The sequence below is a fragment of the Anthonomus grandis genome, chromosome 15 (assembly GCF_022605725.1).
Source record: "Anthonomus grandis grandis chromosome 15, icAntGran1.3, whole genome shotgun sequence".
Classification (NCBI taxonomy): domain Eukaryota; kingdom Metazoa; phylum Arthropoda; class Insecta; order Coleoptera; family Curculionidae; genus Anthonomus; species Anthonomus grandis.
In genome coordinates this window covers 6,244,133-6,264,149 of record NC_065560.1, presented here as the reverse complement: position 1 = coordinate 6,264,149, position 20,017 = coordinate 6,244,133, and the positions used below count along the sequence as shown (strand labels likewise).

At 34.6% G+C, this 20,017-nt stretch overlaps 2 protein-coding genes across 4 annotated transcripts in view; one reads left to right on the top strand and one right to left on the bottom strand.

Moving 5' to 3' along the window:
* LOC126744854 (ATP-sensitive inward rectifier potassium channel 12-like) overlaps positions 1 to 20,017 on the bottom strand; it is a 98,326-nt gene that overhangs the window by 67,474 nt on the left and 10,835 nt on the right. The window contains exon 1 of one of the 3 annotated variants that reach the window (XM_050452415.1): positions 1,958 to 2,296. The exons of the other annotated variants lie outside the window; for them this stretch is intronic. Within the exon in view, the coding sequence (XP_050308372.1) occupies positions 1,958 to 2,100 (143 nt within the window). The 5' untranslated portion in view covers positions 2,101 to 2,296. Of the gene's footprint in view, positions 1 to 1,957; positions 2,297 to 20,017 lie in introns of those variants that run through there. 3 annotated transcript variants of the gene reach the window in all.
* Positions 17,677 to 19,185, top strand: LOC126744855 (sorbitol dehydrogenase-like). The gene is made up of 3 exons (XM_050452417.1): positions 17,677 to 18,006; positions 18,060 to 18,282; positions 18,352 to 19,185. Exons 1-3 carry the CDS (start codon positions 17,749 to 17,751, stop codon positions 19,128 to 19,130), a joined length of 1,260 nt encoding a protein of 419 aa, XP_050308374.1. The 5' UTR covers positions 17,677 to 17,748; the 3' UTR covers positions 19,131 to 19,185.

The window sequence follows — 20,017 nt, the reverse complement described above, 5'->3', positions numbered from 1 at the left end:
TGATGGGAGCAAGCCGCTGGTATAGTTAGTTCAAATTCGAAAAAAATCAATATTTGGTGAAAAATTCGATACGGGGGGGTATACCCGAAAAATGATAAAACCCAAACTTTGAAGGCCGATATCTCGGCTTCTATGGGAGATATTGGGAACATTCCAACGGTTTTGTCTTAGTTTTGTCCTTCTGAATCCAACGAGACCATCCGCAAGGTCGTAGCCGAGATATGGCATTTTTGATGCCCATTTTTGGCCTCAAAAACGAGGCCAAACAGTGACAATTTCCGAATTTTTAAAGTGCTCTCATTCCCTTATTTCTGATCGAATCCTGGGTTTTTCCCAGATTTTCGTGATCTACTTGATGAGAACAATCTGCCGGTATATGCCATTCATTGCTCTTCATCTCCTTCCTGCAGCTCTTGATGTTTTTCGAATTTATACGAATAATATTTGTGTTTTTTTAAAGTGCGCATTACCGTTGTGTGATGTTTATTTACCTCTTGCCCAAGAACCCTCGTAATAACCATCTTGTTTTCCTCCACACTCACTAGAATATTAAGGTCTCTGTTCTCTCTTTCTTCGGCTCTATTTTCGATATCCTGAGTTGAACATTTACAATTATTTATTGTGGTACCTTTGGACTCGAACTTATTGACAATACGTTTATTAGTTGAAATGGACAGAATGGGCTTGGTGGGGAAATAAACTGAAAATGCCACTTAATTATGGCTATTTTTTCGTCGATTGCATAATTCATACTTGTTTTCAAATATCGGCTCTTACTGATTTATTGACACTTTTCCTCACGTCAGTGACAATATTCATTTTAAATAATGAATATTCATTCAATTTTGCAATTACATTTAATTGAATAATTCAAGACTCGCCTATTCAATTTTTTTTAAACTTTGCACAAGGGTTTGCCTGATTGGTTTCTTCAAAAAGTTATCTTACATTTTTTTCGGTAAAATGTACAGGGAAGCCAATAATTGACCCACTTAAAATTTACATGGATTTTCCTATGTTCCGCTCGGCAACGCACCACCCGGTATATACCTGTCATGTTGAACTATTAGGGACATGTAATAAATTGGTGTAATAAAAAATAAATAAAATTGGTAAAAAAGGCTGTAAAAACGTATATTTTTGCTGTCAAAAATATTCGATAAAATGTTCATAAACACTATTTATTACAAACCCATGTTTATAATTTTTTATTTTTTCTGCACTCTTTAGATTATTCGAGCGTTATTTCCGGGCATTTCGTATACTATGGGATATTAAAAGCATTTCATTAAATATTTGAGGTGTAGTAATCGAGTTTAAAACCTACATATATAAATCACGTGTCAATGTTTTTAAATTCCGTAAGTTTCTCCCTTTCGTAAACAGAATAGTATGTACATGATATACGTATATTCTACAGAATAAATATACCTTGACCTTATCTTAGTGAGTGAGAAGATTTCTCATAAAAGTAAAACTTTTTGCAAAGATTTCAATTTTTTTTATAAGCAATAAATGCTATATTATATTTTTATTTTACAACTTATTTACTATTGATTCATGACCTTATTATACCCTTTGTTGCACCTTGAAGAAATAGCCACTGAATTGAGACTAACCAGTAAGGAAATTATCGAATCGAGAAACGCACATTTCAGTTGTTCTTCTAGTTAAGCACAATATATTGTAGAATGAGCAATAAGACCAGCAAGAAGTAAAGCTGAAATGAATCTCCCTTTTTTCTTTCAGGTTTTCTTTATATGACCTATTAGGAGAACTAAAATATTTCTGGTCTAACTAGAGAATATCAGTCAAAAGTTCTAGGAGCATTGCAAAAACTAGGATATATATAGCAGAGATGATGCTATGTTTCTAATATACATTTAAGCAACTAATAATAATAAACAATTGTTAGCTAAAAAAATCTGTAAATGTTATTAACATTTAAAGATCCTACCTGCTAGGTGTACTTGGCGATGAGGGCGAATTAATTTTGGGATAATAATAAACCCCCGGCGTCAATTCCCCATTAGTAGGACTCTTAGGAGAAGAATTCTTATCGCCATCGAGCAAACATTTCTTGTCACAGTTTGGTTCCATTTCGTAACGCACACACAATTATTCTAATCCGAATCAAATTAATTAGTAGCACTTATATAAAACTAGCAGAAACGTCATTAGTTTGCACCTGGATGTTAATTTATAAGCGGCAATCATCATCGTTTAGCGCCCCCGTAGGTACTACACTCATTTCGGAAGCCGAGATTTTCGCTGACAATTTGCGAAATGAAAGGTTTTTTGATTTCGTCGAGGTTTTTACTGCTGATGGCGGCATGTGATAGCTTTTTATCAGTGGTGATTTATCATAGGGTATTTGCTTTCGGTATTTAAAATGTGACTGAGTATCTGATATAAGTAGGAACCTCTGTCTTGATAGGAATTCCGGTTGTAACCGCCGTAAGATACATAAAACACGTATATGCGATTGTATAAAACTTTAATAAGAATTAAAATTAATTAAATATGATACTACTTAAGCCATAGAGATTTTCAAGAATTTTTGTACCAGTTTCTTTAGTTCATCTATCAACCTTTAGTCAACCATCATATCTCGATGGTAAGTTGTTATAAACCTGAGGGATATGATAAGTTGTCTGGTAACATTTTGGGTTTCGGAAATATATATGCTTCCTCAGGGGGCTAAAAATCCAGGATTTTATTTAATCAAGTTAATAAAATTGATTCTAACCCATGAATAAAAAAAACATTTAGGTATAACGGGCATAATACATGAATAGTTCTTTACACAAGACAAGACACATACGAATTAAAATATTTTCATATAATGGTAAAGTGCAGTAATGAAATATGTACTATGGATGTTTATCAATTATTTATTTTGATTTATTTTCTTTGGTGACTCGAATATTCACAGAGCTTTAGCGCTACCAGTAGAATTATTTTATGTACCATTTCTGATATTGTTCTCTTCTTATAGTTAGTAAGTCAAAGTTTTAGCCTGTGTTGTACTAATGCAGTCATGTTTTGTTTGAGTAGGTAGTTCCTTTGGTCATTTTTATGTTCCTTAAGTGTGTCTTTTAAATATCTCGATCGTCTTAGGCCCAATACAGACGAAGCAACACGACATCAACACGATACCCGAGCAACATGTCGCTCGAATGTTGCCGACGTGTGTCAGTATCCAGACGAGGCGATACGATATGAGATATTATCGGAACATAAAACCAAATTGCCAGTTTATCTAAAGATGTCCAGTAGCGACGAAGAAAACATGCTTATTTATTTATATTTGCGAAATCGAAGAAGAAGAAGACGACGACGAAAATATTGGGTACATCCTTATATTAGAAATAACAAAAGGAGAAGACTGTTCATCGCAGCGAGAGAATTAAGGCAGACTGAAAAAAAATTTCAGGCCTTTTATAGGATGTCCAAAGAAAGTTTTCGAGAATTATTAAGAGTTGTGGCACCTTTTCTTCACAAACAAAATACAGTGATGAGAGAATGTATCAGTGCGGAGAAAAGGTTACTTATAACACTTAGGTAAGTAAAAAAAATTTCTTTAGTTTATAAAGTTTAATTTTTTTGACATTTAAAATATTTATAGTAAATATTATAAAGTTATTGGGATTTTAAAGGTTTTCCCAAAAGGTTTGATTGGTATGAGATTGTTCTTCCCGTTCATATTCATTTGGTGGTGAAGTGATTCCTATCTGGGCCTCCGAAGTGAAATTTCCATATAGTCCATTATTAGCTGAAGATATTTCATTTGTACCAAATGAATGTCGTGATGATTGAGAAACACTTCTTGATGAAGAGTATGGTTAATTATTTGAGCCAGTGGAAGAAAGTGGGGCTGTTATTGTAGATGGTCCTGAGCTTTTCTTTATGTTGTCAATCAAGTGCAGAACTTCTAGCTTAAAGTGTCGCATTTGATCATCGGTAAGTGTTTTAATGTCGGGTAATAAACTGAGCAAAAAATATTTTCTAGCAGTTTTATTATCATCAGTAGGGGCAAGTTTTTTTTTCTTATTCTGCAAATACTCCAAAAATGATTTGTCCAAATTATTGTACATGTTCTTTTTCCCTGTTGTGTTGTACTGTAGGTTCTTCGTCGACTTTGAAGTAATAGGGAAGTAATACAGAATCTTCTCTCTCGGAGTTATTATTAAATAACACTTCTGATGGTGCAGGTGATTCTTCATCTTCATGGTTATTTGCGGCAGTCTCATCCACTTGCAAAGCGACTTGACTTTCTGAAGGATTTGGTGGGCCTTCAATATATTCTGGTGATTCAGTTGTATTTATTGGTTTGACATAGGGCAGAATAAATAGCAAATAATCATGAAGGTAGTATGGTTTCTTTGACTTTGCCGAGGAACCACTCGGGGCTGGCTTCAGGCTGCGTACAAATGCTGATCGAATGTTTTTTCACCTCTCTTTGCATTCTTGATCTGAAAAAATAAATATATGTATTAATCGTTATTATTATCATTATTATATATGGCTTCTTTTTGTTTCAGATACCTAGGATCTGGTTGTACCTTCATGTCTTTGTCATTATATTTTCAAGTAGGACACAGTACTGTGGCAGAAATTATAACTGCCACAACACTGCTTATACGGCAAAAACTGAAAGATGAGTACATGAAAATACCAAATACTGAGGACTGGAAAAATATATCTCAGCGTTTTTATGAAGTCTGGAATATACCAAACTGTTTGGGAGCGATCGACGGGAAACATATACGGATTGAACAACTTCCTAATTCTGGCTCAACCAATTTTAATTATAAACAATATCATTTAATTGTTTTAATGGCAGTGTGTGATGCTGATGGTTTGTTTACTATGGTGGAAACTGGATTTGCTGGAAGGAATAACGATGGTGGGATATTTAGAGAATCCCGAATGCATTATTGGTTAGAAAGAAAAGGCTTTAACATACCGGAAAATTCCCCTTTGCCTCATGATGATTCGCAGCAAGATTTCCCGTTTTATTTTGTGGGAGATAATGCGTTTCCGTTAAAGCAGTATATGATGAGGCCATATCCTTTGACTTTAATAGATAACGAAAAAAGAATTTTCAATTACAGATAAAGTCGTGCAAGAAAAACCATTAAATGTAGTTTTGGAATGATGACAGAAAATTTCCAAGTATTGAGCTGCCCAATTCGTTGTAGAAAAATAGAAAATACGGTAAATATAATAAAAGCTGTTTGTATTTTACATAATTTTGTCCGAAAACGGGAGGGGTCTCAGTATACAACATCTATAAATGAACCAACAAGAACCACAAATAGACCGCGAAACGATATTCTTTTGCAAGAAGAAGACATTAATTTACAGCCGACTTCAGGCCCAACGACACTGCGAAAATATTTGACTAACTATTTTATAAAACCACGTGCTCTTCCTTGGCAAAATAAATATTGTTATTAGTGTATTTGTACCAAAATAAAATATTAAAACAACCTCAATTAGCATTAAATAAAACATTATTTGTTTGCAAATGTGTTTTAAATTAATTAAATAAATTTGTTACTTACCAGAAAACTTGGTTTCTTTTGATATTTCATGCCACGCTTTTTCGGTTATGTCCTGAATAATCTATTTTTGCTGGTTTCTGGCGTTTAAAGTTGCTGGCGACTAAATAAAAATGTTGACGAGCAACTTGTAGCCACGTTGTCGTATCCCTTTCATGTCGTATCACGTCGTGTGAATAGCTGCATTTAAATATATGGCGGCGACATGTGAGCGACATATTGCTCGGGTATCGTGTTGATGTCGTGTTGCTTCGTCTGTATTGGGCCTTAATTAAATATCGTCTGTCCCACATAACATTTGTCACAAATTTTACGTGAAATGTGATAAATGATGTGTAACATTAGATTTTCCGTTTTTGTTTTGATTGTGTTACAACATTTTTGTGTTATTGTAAGTTGCTTATTATCTATGGTTTTGTAATTTTCAATTGTTCTTTTGAATTCTTCTGTCTAGTCCAAAAACGTATGAAAATCTGTAATTATTTTTTCATTTAATTTTAAGTTTTTATTTGAAATTATTCATTGTGGTGTAACTGTAATAATTTTTCTAATTAACGATAATGGATATTTATTGTATACCTGTAAACATTTTCTGAATAAATTCCATATTTGACTTGTGGTTCTTTGTTGATGATACTGATGTTGCTCTACTGCTTAAATTATTAATATTATTTAATTTATTGTCTATTGAATCCAGTGAAAAATAATTGATGTATGTACGTTTTTGAACCAGTTGCTTTTTAATTCACCATTTTCTCCCCTTCTAATTTCAACTTCCAGAAAAGACTTTTTCGGGTGACAATTATTAAAACCTGAAGATAGCCGACATTTTGCCAGAGATTTTCAATGTCCAGTTTACCAACGAAGACTTACACAGTATGAAAGTAACATCAACTACTCTTCAACCCAGTCGGTTTTTCCATCAACAATCTAGAACACAACGCACGAGTTATACACCCTTCACCGTGTATATGAATTGATAACCCTGCACTTTATTTTAGCTTTGTAATCACTTTTGCTTTGCCTAATATTTTAATTATTGTTCTCATTCGAGTTAGTCAGAGTTAGCAAGATAAACTTCGTTTAACCTTTTGTATTTTATATATACGTAAACTTACATGTTGGCTGTATGCCTAATAAATTGTTTTTTAAAAACAGAAAATCGAATACCCGGTTTTTAATTGGCGCAGTCGGTAGGATTGCCAAGGATCAGTAAAATCGCTTGCTTTTTCGTTCTGTCGATTTATTGGCAATCGAATCGGTCGAGAGTGTTTCCGACCTGTGTTTGAACTATTTCGCAAAAATTGGAGATTGCATGTACCACATAAACCAGTTTCGCGAGGAGTTGGACCTTGTAATTGGAGAACATAGCCACCCTAGAGTCTTTCCCTTCATAGTATGGCAGTAACAGTAATCGCATTCATGTAAGTCAATTTTGTCAATGTCTATTAATGAATTAAGCAACGCACTTGAGAATTTATCGATTGAACCTTTAACTAGCTCTGATTCCGCTTTTTCAAAGCACGAAGTGTTAAATATTAATTTAGGTATTAGTAAAGAAAAAAATACTCTAAATATTGATACAGATTTATTGAAAGAAAACTTTTCAAATATAAGTGAAATTCAAAAATTGATTTTTAAAGATTTAGAATACAAAGATTCAAATAAATCCTGTTTAGAAAAAATGGCACAATTTAAGCCTGAATATTTAAATTGCGTGCCTAATTTCGATGGAAATCCTTCAGAATTAAATAGATACTAGCAATTTGCGAATCTATTATAGATACTTTTTATGACACTAATAATGCTGCTCATTTTCAAAATATTTATATTTTAAATAGTTTAATAGGTAGGCTTTCTGGAAATGCTAAACTTGTAGTTAATGTAAAAAATGTCTCCACTTTTATATCAGGTTTACGAGAACCTCGCTACGACTAGGTTTACGAGAAACTAGGTTTACGAGAACCTAGGCAATACAATACGTTGTATGCGGCCTGTCGATCTGGCCGAAGCGATTCAATTTGTTTTACAAGAAAGTAACACGAAATACTTTCAAAATAACCATAATAATTTTTCACAAGTACAAAATAAACAAAAATTTCAAAACCCACAGAAATTTAACCCTCAACATCACAGAGATGTAAGCCCTAACAGACATTACTATCAAAATAATAATTCTAACAATAAACTTTTTCCTACTGGCCCTGTAGATATAAGGCCAAACCCATTTTACAAACAACCACGTTTACCCTCAAACTCTGAAGTTTTTGATAAGCAAAAAAATGTATTTAAACCCAATCCAACTAGGCATTTACCTAGGCATACACCAGTGGCGAAGCGTGAATTTTTTTTTCGGGTAGACAAACAATAAAAATCGTTAATTAGAGAGAAATGTGTATTATTCAATTTAATGAAATAGAGAATGAAGCCGCATGAAATATTAACTCAAAGAGAAAGATTATGTAGTGATATAAAAAAGAAAAAAATAATTACTACTAGCATAAAAAGATAGATAGATAAAAATAAATACAACTTACAAAAAAACACAACTAAAATACAATTGACAATATCGAACAGTCGTTGATAAATAACCACTAAAATATCCACTAAAAAAACCTTTTCTATACACCCAAAAATAAAAATACTAATTATTAAATTTCTACAGCACGCGCCCGCACCAAATGCCAAATGCAGATTCATCAAAACACAACTGAAGATGTATTGCGGCCGACCAAATCAAGCGTGTCCATAGACCATAACCCTCAACAGCATAATAAAATACTCGGTCGACTTCGATAGACAAAAGCTCGAATGTCTTTCCCGCGAGTAAATTTTGCAGACGTAATAGGCTTTATACTGATGCGCCCGGACCTCTGTCACCTGTTTGATGTGTATTTGGTTCGATTATATGTTCCAAATTTCGGAAGACGAATATCAATGTGTCTTCTTGGGACTCGTATACATTAATTGGGTGTCAACCCTGCATTTTTATTTTAATTTGTGCGTCAGGTGGGGCGCGCCTTCGGATTAATCATGTTTAGATACTATTTAATAATAGTAAGGAGAGGCTACGTTCAGTGTTTTTTTTTTTAATTTTAATTCAACAATTACATGAAATAATTACGTGATAAATTAATAACAAATAACTGGATAATTTTGGGTAGACAGTGTCTACCTTGTTTACTCGTACGCTTCGCCACTGGCCTACACATATGTCAATTTGTACTAACAATACAAATCGCCCTTCTACCTCGAATAATTTTAGAAACAATAGCTACCAAAACTATCAACAAAATAGGCCCAAACCTATATCAGAAGAAGTGTATAATACACAACTTGACCCCACAGACAACGGGGATGTAACCCATTCATACAATGATGAAGAATATTATGAAACTCAGTACGAAACTGAACCCCAAAATGAACACTACCAAACTTATGACAAATCAAATGACTATGAACCCTTTTCTGAAGTAATACGAAAACACTTTAGGTTGTCCTCGATCAAATTTAAACGTTGTTTAACAAAACTAGTCGACGTCACAGATAAAAACGACATCAAAGAAATAATAAAGAATTACCACGAGAAAAATATTACTGGCCCGATCTTAAAAGCTCTGTACAAACCTTTATCAATGAATGTGAAATTTGTGCTCTCAGTAAGTACGAACGCAACCCCGTAAAAATCCCGATTAACGTACCGCTACAGCAACGAAACCATTTGAGATTGTACATCTAGACAATTACACTCTAGAACAAACCAAATTCCTGACCATAATAGATAGTTTCTCTAAAATCACTAGCCGCAAGCGAAATCGTAGACAACTTATTAAAGTACTTCTATCACCACGGTATCCCTAAACAAATTATCGTAGATAACGGGACCGAATTTAAAAATACGATTATCACCGAACTACTTATATTTCATAAAGTAAAAGTACACTTTTGTTCGCCACATCATCCCCAATCAAATGGCGCTATTGAACGTCTACATTCAACACTATCCGAACATATAAGATTACTTAATAATCAATCGTTCTCGACTACCCCGATTAGTCAAAAGATGATTTATGCAATATTAGCATATAATCACACGATCCATTCTGTTACCAAAATTAAGCCTATTGACGTAATCAAAGGTCACTTATAAGTCAAAAGGAAAATCTTGTCGAAAAATTAATGTAAATAAAGATAATCCCGAGATTTTCCAAGAAAACCAACTTATTTATCTTAAAAAACACATACGGCAAAAGACCGCAAACAAATTTGACCCAGCTACTAAAATAATTAGTACCAATTACGAAAAGAAAACAGCTAAAACCAATAACCAAGAGAAAATACATTTGTCAAACATCAAACGTCCTTTAAAGACAAAATACAGTTTTGACTAACTCCTAACTTTTATCCTTTCAGATTTCTCCTAGTAGCATTCGCACTTGAAAATAAAATCTCCATTGAAAAATTAACTGACCATCCCGGACTAATGCCACTAAAATTAGGGCAAGCTAAAATCCAAGAATACACACACACGCTTATACACTATTATGACATTATAACGGAGGTAAACAAACTCCATATTAAGGTGAATAACATTACAACAACCATTAACCTTAATGTCGACCACCAAAAAGAAGTCGCTGACTATTTAAAAATCTTAACTATAACACAGGACAGAGTCGAAACAAAAATAAAAGAAATTGTTCCACACCCACGCAGATTGAAGCGCGGATTAATTAATGGCATAGGCTCAATCTTTAAAAGTATTACAGGTAATTTAGACGCCTCAGATGGAGAACGTTATGAAAGACTAATTAAACAATTATAAGACAATCAAAATGCTTTATCAGCCAATATTTTAAAAGAAAACTCAATTTCCCTTAGCTTACTTAAGAAGTTTAATTCAACTATTCAAAAAATAAATCACAATGAACATTTACTAGAAGAAAAATTGCATCTAGTAGAGTTGGCTGTACAAACGACGATTTTTCTACAAAGTTCAAATTATATAAAACATAGGCTTAATCAAAGAATTGATTTATACGAGATTATCGACTCAATTTTGCAGGACATAGAAAATGCATTGATATTTTCGAAATTAAAAATATTGCATCCTAGTATAATCAAAACTAAAGATTTGTATTCTGAATTAAAATCAATTCAAAAGATTGTAGGTGCAAAGCGCATGCCGTTAGAAGTTACTCCAGAAAATACTTGGTTATATGAACAAATTACAACGTTGGAAAGTTTTATTTTGAATAATAAAATAACATTTTTATTACGCATTACCATAACATATCAGAAAGAATTTAATTATTTTCACCTCTATTCAATACCAATAAAAAAGCAGAGCTTGTTCAAGGTTATAATACCAAAAAATAAATATTCTATTGAAAAATGAGTTGCACTCTCATACCAGGCTTCTGAATGCCACGACATATATGGAAAGCTCTACTTCTGCAACAAAATGGACCTACAAGAGACCACAACAAGTAGTCCCTGTGCTGTCCAGCTGTTAGAAGACCAAGGTCAACCACCCACTTGCAACCATGTTGAGGTTAAAATCTCAAAGCCTATCTAGAACCAATTGGACTCCTCCGCTAAGTACGCAGTCATTCTTCCTGCCGAAATAATACTTCATTTGGAATGCCAACCTCAAGAGGAATTCGTAAAACTTCAAGGTTCATTTCTCTTCGATCTACCAATCAATTGCCAGGTAACACATAACCAGGAAGTTGTTATCACCAATCGACAATCAACAGGAACCAATCATCAGCTGATCTTGTTTCCGGATTTAAAGTCAAACCACGTTGTCCTGCCCACGCTAAACCTAACTGCGCATATCGACGATCTCAAACTAGATGGAGATCAAGAGTCAAATCTTACATAATCAGCCGAAACCAATATTATACGAAATGATCCGCTACCCCAGCGTATGGACTACCCTTATATACGGAAGCTTAGGAGTTGCCATTAGGTACGACGTATACCAGAAAGTATTGAAGCCAAGATGTTTCCCTGCCGAGACGACTACCCCTGGAAGAAGCCAACCCGATGGTGACCTACCAATTCAACTGCCCCGCCAAACCGTGGAGTTGAATCTTTGAGGGGAGGAGTTATACACCCTTCACCCTATATATATATTGATAACCATGCACTTGATTTTAGCTTTGTAATCACTTTTGTTTTGCCTTATATTTTAATTATTGTTCTCATTTGAGTTAGTCAGAGTTAGCAAGAGTTAAGATAAACTTCGTTTAAGCTTTTGTATTTTTTATATACGTAAACTTACATGTTGGCTGTATGCCAAATAAATTATTTTGTAAAAACAGAAAATCGAATAGCCGGTTTTTAATTCACGTCTGAAAATTAAAATCCATCAAAATATTCAATCCCTAGGAAATGCTGTTGACCTCCTAAATGCTACGTTGATGTTACACGAGGAATGTGAAATTCTGTGCCTTAGCAAACATTGGGAGTCCGAAGACCAGTTAAAAAGGATAGCGATAAATAATTTTAATTTAGTGTCTATGTTTTGAGGGAAGACATGGAGGAACAGCAATATTTTTCACAAAAAAAATACGTGTAAGCCTAGAATTAAAATTAACAATTTATCAATCAATGGAATATTTGAATGTGCTGCAGTAGAATGTATTTTTTCAAAAAAACAAAATAATTATCATTTGTATATATAGGCCATCATCTGGCGATTTAAAAATATTTATGCTACAAATTGAAAGTCTTATTTTTTAATTAACAGTTAACATGTAAATCAAAGTCCAAAATATCAAAGAGCTCCTAAATAAAAGAACACAGATTACCGAAAAATACGACTCTAGTTACACATCACTAAAGGAATTAAATAAATACATCTACCGATCGATCAAAAGAGACATAAGAGAAACCACAAGTGAGATAAAAAGAGTTATAGAGAAAAAGATAAAAAACAAAAAAGGAAAAATTACTACAGTTAGAATTAAAATATTCAAGGTTGTTAGGTCCTTTTATCACGAAATATATAGGAAGGACGATTGAAGCAAAAACCATAAATCAGTGACCAATAAAATAACATTCGAAGTCAAACAACGATGAAATCCCAGATAACGTAGGACATGCCAGAAATATACCATTTAAGTACCATTAATGACCAAAAGTTTCGGATATTTAGCCGAAATCGTATATAATATACGTATATTAAATGAACCTTGATCATATAAGGTTGATAAATATACTAAAACCAAGAAATTATTAAAAAATCGTTGATTAAATATATATTTAACTATAATAATATACGATTTGTTGCTTGGGTAATGTCTTAAATAACAGTGGTACTTAGTTACTATTACAGAAGCTTTAGTAAATTTTTCCCTAAAGAAGCATATAAGATGGAGGAACATCGACCATAAATTGATAACAGTCTCTTGCCAGTTGGAGGTTAAAACGCAGGATCCTCCGATGCCGCTGAAGGTATGGCACTATAAATCAGCAGAGTGGAACCATCTTCGGAAATTTTATCGCTCACTCCCTTGGAAAGAGCTTTAGAACAAATAACATCTCAGAATGTGCAAACCAAATTACAGAGACGATCTTGGCAGGAATGAAAGCTTATATCGCTTTTTCTACTAAATGCGGATCAAACAACAAACAATGGTTCAACCTGAATTGCTAAAAGGCAGTAAGCACTAAAAACGCAGCATATCGCAAATGCCGTCAACATCCTTCCATCGAAAATCAGAGGAACTTCTTAGCCTCCAGAAATAGCTGCAAGCGAATTATTGATGAATGCAAAGAGAGTCATAACAACAGGATCAAAAACAAACTGCTAAACTGCCCAAATGGAACAAGATCTTTCTGGTCGGTATCGAAAGCCGTTAGTCAAGGATTTGCTAAGTCGACCTTGCCACCCCTAACAGCAGATGATGGTTCTATCGCGGTAACAGCAAGGGAAAAAGCCAACTTACTGGGTAAACTCTTCGCGTCAAATTCTACTCTGCACTCGCAAGGCAAAACACCGCCATATTTGCCAAGGGTGAATTCATCGATGGGAGAAATTTCGTTTCCCCAACGAATTATTAAAAAAATTCTTAAAAGAGTAGACACTAACAAAGCTTCTGGACCCGATGGAATTCCAGCCCTAATACTAAAACGTTGTGCAGACGAATTGACTCCTCCCTTATGTAGACTGTTCACGGCATCGTATAAACAGGGCCAATTTCCAACAAGCTGGAAAACTGCTCGAGTGCAAGCTGTACCCAAAAAGAGTAAGAAGACGATGCCCTCCAATTACCGCCCGATTGCACTAGTTCCAGTAATATCGAAGATTATGGAGAAAGCAGTCAACCAACAACTGTTAAGATATCTGGAATCATCTGGACTAATTAGCGATCATCAATACGGCTTCCGAAAGCTTAGATCCGCCGGCGATCTTCTGGCTTACGTCACACACTAACTTGTGGACGGAGGCCATGGAGAAGCACGGCGAGTCCCGCTCAGTCGCTCTTGACATTTCCAAGGCATTTGACAGAGTGTGGCGTGAGGGACTACTAACCAAGCTCTCCTCAATCGGCATACAAAACTCATTATTGAATTGGATCAAAAGTTTTCTAGAACCACATTATTTCCACATTTAAGTCCGCCAAACCAACGACAGCCGCAAGTTCTCAGAATCTTAGGCAGAAACAAGTAGCTTCAATTAACAACGATATTAGAGCAATCTTGGAGTGGAGCGGTAATAATCTGGTCAATTTTAACGCTAAAAAAACGCAGGCTGCAGTATTTACGATGAAGACTAACCTTGGTGGCCCGGAGCTGGTTATGGCAGGGAAAACATTGCCAATGAAATCATCTTTACATCTTCTAGGAGTCGAGGTCACCAACAGTGTGTCCTGGCATGACCACGTTGCCGAGGTCGCCAGGGCGGCTTCCAAAAAACTCGGAGTGCTTTTCAAAATGAAAAAACTGTATACACCAGAACAGCTGCTGACTCTTTATAAAGCTCAAATACGCCCTTTCCTCGAGTATTGCTCGCATGTCTGGAGGTCTGCACCCAAGCATAGTTTAAACCTGCTGGATTCTATACAGAAGAGAGCTATTCGTTTTATCGACAAACCAGAACTGACAAAGAGTCTGGAGCACAGGAGAAAGGTGGCTGATCTCTGTTTATTCTACCGTTATTATCACGGTAAGTGCTCCTCTGAGCTGGCAGGCCTGATTCCACCCAGGGCTGTTCCGGCATGAAGGACGCGTCTAGCAGTTGCGGCTCATCAACATCGAGCCCACCTGCCTACCCCAAGGACGTCGCTGTATCGGGACTCATTCATCTGGAGAACATCTTCTTTGTGGAACGGGCTTCCACCTCACATATTTCCCGACGCATACAACCTACAGCGATTCAAGATAAACGCCCACAAATATCTTCGCGCAAGCACCACTCCAAGAGTGACATAGGACTTTCCCTCTTGTGCTTGTGTTTACCATAAAAAAAAAAGATAATTGGCGAAATTTCAGCAGCAGTCACTAAGAGTAGCAACCAATTCAAGAGTCACTTTTAGAGCATAATCTAAATGCATTCGATTCATTTTTTTTTAATGATTAAGTTTATTGTAGAAATTGTAGCTTTTGACTATTTTGAAGATACTGATATACAATGTTTAAAAAACCGTCTAGTATGTAACATTGCAAATTAGAATATACTTTATTATGTCCATCTAATAATGTAAATAAAAAACGAGGATTTTTGTAAAACATTGCTGGTATGATTGTGCTCATACGATGTTACAGAAATATTTTACTAATTCATTTTTGCACGCGTATGAAAGTTTTAGTTGTCATAAAATAAAGATTGAAAATGCTTTTGAGGTAAATTAAAAAAAATAAGAAAAATCCACGAGCGCAAACAATAATTGTATACCTATATATTTTGTGTCCATGGTTACCAAGAGTTGAAGTGGCTTACGTATTACATGCCACAACTAAATTGTTGTGGTTGTATACTTTGTATCCTATTCATTGGTTCATATATTTTTTTGCTATTTTATAATTTACCTAATTTCATTATCAATTACTAATCATTTATTGTATCAAAGTGCAATAAAGCTGACCTAACTTTGCTTTGTTATGATATAATTGTGTTAAGGATAAAGGTCGTTATTCAAATCCAATTTTAAGAGAAATCACACGCCTTCTCGTAAACGTCACAATTTATGTTTATTTACAAAATGTATTGCTAAGAATGTTGTAAAAATCGCATGTTTGTTATCGATATGAGGTTATTTTACTTTCTAATTATTGCTGCGTGAATTGTATAGGAACAATATAATTTTATAAGGTGTTACTCTCATCCTGTTTAAAGATCAATAACATCTTTATATTTAGAATCGAGTGTGATATATGATTTAATCAATTCGATTTGTTGTGTCGGGATTTACCATTATTTTTTATTTACGTTTTAAGTAAAATATGGAGATCATCTATAATTATTTCCATTATGTTTTTTAACAAAATTATGTGCTCTTTTTATACAAATAATTTATATTATCCAGTAGAATGCATCAGATTGTTACATTTTAAATGTTGAATTTGTATTTATCACATATTCTTTATTCTATAATTAAGATTGTACATTTATGTTTGGAAATAGGTAAGTTCCTCGCTCAGGGCCAGAACTACTTGTTTGTCCTATACCTAGAGTCCAATAAGTTTGTTGCCAATTATGTCTAGGGCCTTGTAGAGGGTTGTACATGCCCAAATATTACACGGAATAATTTTTTACTTGTTCAACAGTCTAGATATAGAGAGGATTATGGTAATACTTCTGCCCTTTTAAATGTAACAGTTCTCGATAAAAAGCTTGCAGTAACTTTGATAGTCTTAGACTAGACTTAGGCTTTTGATGTAATCGATCATGACTTACTGGTAGCCAAAAATATTGTCATTTAATTTTTTTAATCGCACCTGATTCAAAAATAATAATTATATCTGAGGTTCCTCAGAGTTCACTTTTTTGGGCCCACTTTTATTTCTTTTGTATACCTGGAATCTTCCATCTAAGGTTAATGCGTCAGATGTCTACCAATATGCCGCTGATACTCAGCTGATTCACTATTTTGAATCGAACAATATTGAACAAGCCTCTCTTAGTATAAATAATGATTTACATTCAATCATAGACCATTCAACAGGGCATAAATTATTATTAGCTCAAGCAAAACAAGGATGAAGGACAATATTATGAATAATATACATATTGTGTTAAATTGGGTGGATTTTTATAAGAGTGTAAAAATTTTGGGAATGATTGGGATCCATCTTTTAGATTTCAGAAATATTTAATGATTATAGGTTTGCAAAAACACACATATTAAAACCAGGAAAAAACTTTCAGATGCTTTAATCCTCTCGCTAATCAGTTATTGTCTAATCATCTATTAACCCTATTTTGATAAAATATTACAGCGGATATAAAAAACCATTTTGCTCAAAACGATTAACGGTATTTTTATGTAATACCTTTTTTGTCATTTATTTAAAAACACCAAAGTATTTATTTGAAAAACTGATACCTAGAAGTGAGACTCATGATAGAAATGTAAGGCACAATATGATTATGTCACATCACACATGTTGTGGTTCAGATTTAGACCATTGTTCATTACACCATTTTTTAAGCAATTTTAATTGCACAACATGTCATGCGCATTATTATTATATTATTTACTCATCTATTTTATACCATTTATGCAGCTATAATTACTATTTGTATCTTATTTTTCTTTAAAAATAGGGTTAATTTTCAGGTTTTTCATTGATCATTAAATCAGTTTTTAACCAATTTTAATTGCACAAAGTGTCATGCGCATTATTATTATATTATTGAATCATTTATTTTATATAATTTTTGTAGCTATAAGTAATATTTGTATCTTTGCCCTATGGGCAAATGTAATTTAATGTATATTTATTACTATGTTCTTAACAAAATTGTATACCTTGTTAGATTCGTGCTAGTTAATATTTAATCCCTGAATTGTTGTCACACTTTTTCGGTGCTGTAGGAACGACCCTTATATCGACTTCCGAACACACCACTTTATTTGAGAGATAACCAGAGGTAATACAATGATCTTATAAACCAGTAAGTCTGACAGTTGCGATTTCTCCATAAAACCGCCGATTTTCGATAAACATGGCATTCCAAATTTCCCGTTGTCTAATACCACTTATTCAAAAAAATAAGCATCAGATTTTACAATATTTCAACCGGTACCAACGGATAAAAAATTTCAGCTCGGACTGCGAGAACAGTAAACAGACCGCAAGCTCCTGTAAAACCAAATCGAACGATCCCTGTAAGAAGAAAAATGAAAATGTAAGCGCGGTACTTTGTTCCCCAAAGGACATCCGGATTGAAGCCAGACCGATGCCGAAAATCACTTCTAGTCAGGTAAAAAATATAAACAATGTCTATAGCCGTGTATTTCATAAAGCGCTTTTAAGGTACTTGTGAAAATTATGGCTTGCGGCATATGCCACCAGGACCTGACCCTTTACAACGAAGGACAGATCAGATCTAATATCCTTAAACACCCTATTGTGATCGGCCATGAGGCCTCGGGGGAAGTCATGGAGGTTGGATGTTGCATTACCAATCTTAAAGTCGGAGATAAAGTGACTGTAGAACCTCAGATTCCCTGCAGGTTGTGTCAGTTATGTAAAAAAGGTACGTACGGGTCTAGTTTGTTCTATAAATTGCTAGTGCCAATAAACTTGAAAATATTTTTTTTTGCAGGTAAATACCAACTTTGTCCACACCTCAAGTTCTGCGGAACTCCACCTTTCGATGGCAATACTTGCAGATATTTCGCACATGACGCAGATTTTTGCCACAAGATTCCATGCCACTTAGACCACGAAGTAGGAGCTCTCATATCGCCTTTAGCAATCGGTGTACACGCTTGTAAACGTTGCGAAATAACCTGCGGAGATGCTTTGCTTATACTGGGCTGTGGAACCGTTGGTTTGCTCACCATGCAGGCTGCCAGAGCCTATGGTGCCTCACCAGTAGTTATTTTGGATACAGACTCGTTTAAGCTTAAAAGAGCGATGGACTTAGGAGCCGATTGTGCAATCAACGTCAAAGATGTCCCCGAGCAGGAAATTGTGAAAAAAATAACCGAGATAATCGGACGTCCTCCGAATAAAACTATCGACTGTACCGGGCATGAGAAAACTATAAGGGTGGGCATGTTGTCTACTGGTAAAGGTGGAAAAATGGGGCTAGTTGGGTCAGGAAAACACGACCAATGTTTGCCAATAATGGAAACACTTATCAAAGAAATTAAGATTGTAGGCTCCTTGGCGTACGCAAACGATTTTGGCACCTCAATCGGGTTAGTAGCTGATGGAAAAGTTGATGTAAAGTCTGTAATAACGCATCATTTTAAATTGGAGGACGCTTGTGAGGCGTACGCTTTTGCTAATAAGCAGGAGTGCGGTACTATTAAGGTTTTAATTCATGCCGATCCTGAATGGAAACCTACGTTAGATAAGTGTAAAAAAGGTTGTTAAATATTGTATATTGTAAATTTATTAGAGGTGTAAGGAGAATATATTGTAACTGTCATGTGGGTTTTATTGTGTCATTTTTGCATTGGTAAATTTGGATCTATCTTCGTTCTCTTCCTCTTTCTTTAGAATACAGTTATAATGAGATAAGGAAAATGAAAAGCACTTGAACGTAAACTCCACTGATATATATTGAAGGCTAGTGACGAAATTTCTCTAATATATATTCGAGGTCACACTGGACTTAGAAAGAATGAACAGGAGAATAGGTTCATTGGTCCAGAAATAGCAAAGCATATAAGCTCTATCAAAACGAGTCAGAAATCTAAACTTTACTGGGAGACATGTGTTTCAACTGGGCAGTATCATCCAATAGGTTTGGATATTAGCAAGGCTTTGATGGAATCTCTTCTGTATTAATGAACAACTGTACCACATCATTAGGCTTAGTAATTAATCTAATATAACCAAAATCAGTAGGAAAAAGCACATTACCTAGTACTTAAACATCAAATCCCATAATCGACAGTTGCGTTGCTGATAATTTATTTACTTTAAGATTGGAAGTACTGTGATTAGTAGAGAAGTGAGACAACATGCATTTTTTGGACCTAAAGATTATAAGCGAATAGAACTAGCTTTGGATATTATATCATTTTTATCAAATGAGTCTAAAGGTAATCAAATGAGTAATAGGGTCAACTATGTAGAGATGGTAAAGCATTATAATTACATGCTTTTTATAAGTTCTGCGGAACTTTACCTTTCGATGGCAATACTTGCAGATTTTTGCCACAAGATTCCATGTCACTTAGACCACGAAGTAGGAGCGCTCATATCGCCTTTAGCAATCGGTGTACACGCTTGTAAACGTTGCGAAATAACCTGCG

Coding starts and splice junctions, on each gene's coding strand:
- LOC126744855 (XM_050452417.1), top strand. CDS start 17,749: ATGGCATTCCAAATTTCCCGTTGTCTAATACCACTTATTCAAAAAAAT. Junction 18,007..18,059: donor CGAAAATCACTTCTAGTCAG/GTAAAAAATATA, acceptor AGCGCTTTTAAG/GTACTTGTGAAAATTATGGC. Junction 18,283..18,351: donor GTGTCAGTTATGTAAAAAAG/GTACGTACGGGT, acceptor TTTTTTTTGCAG/GTAAATACCAACTTTGTCCA.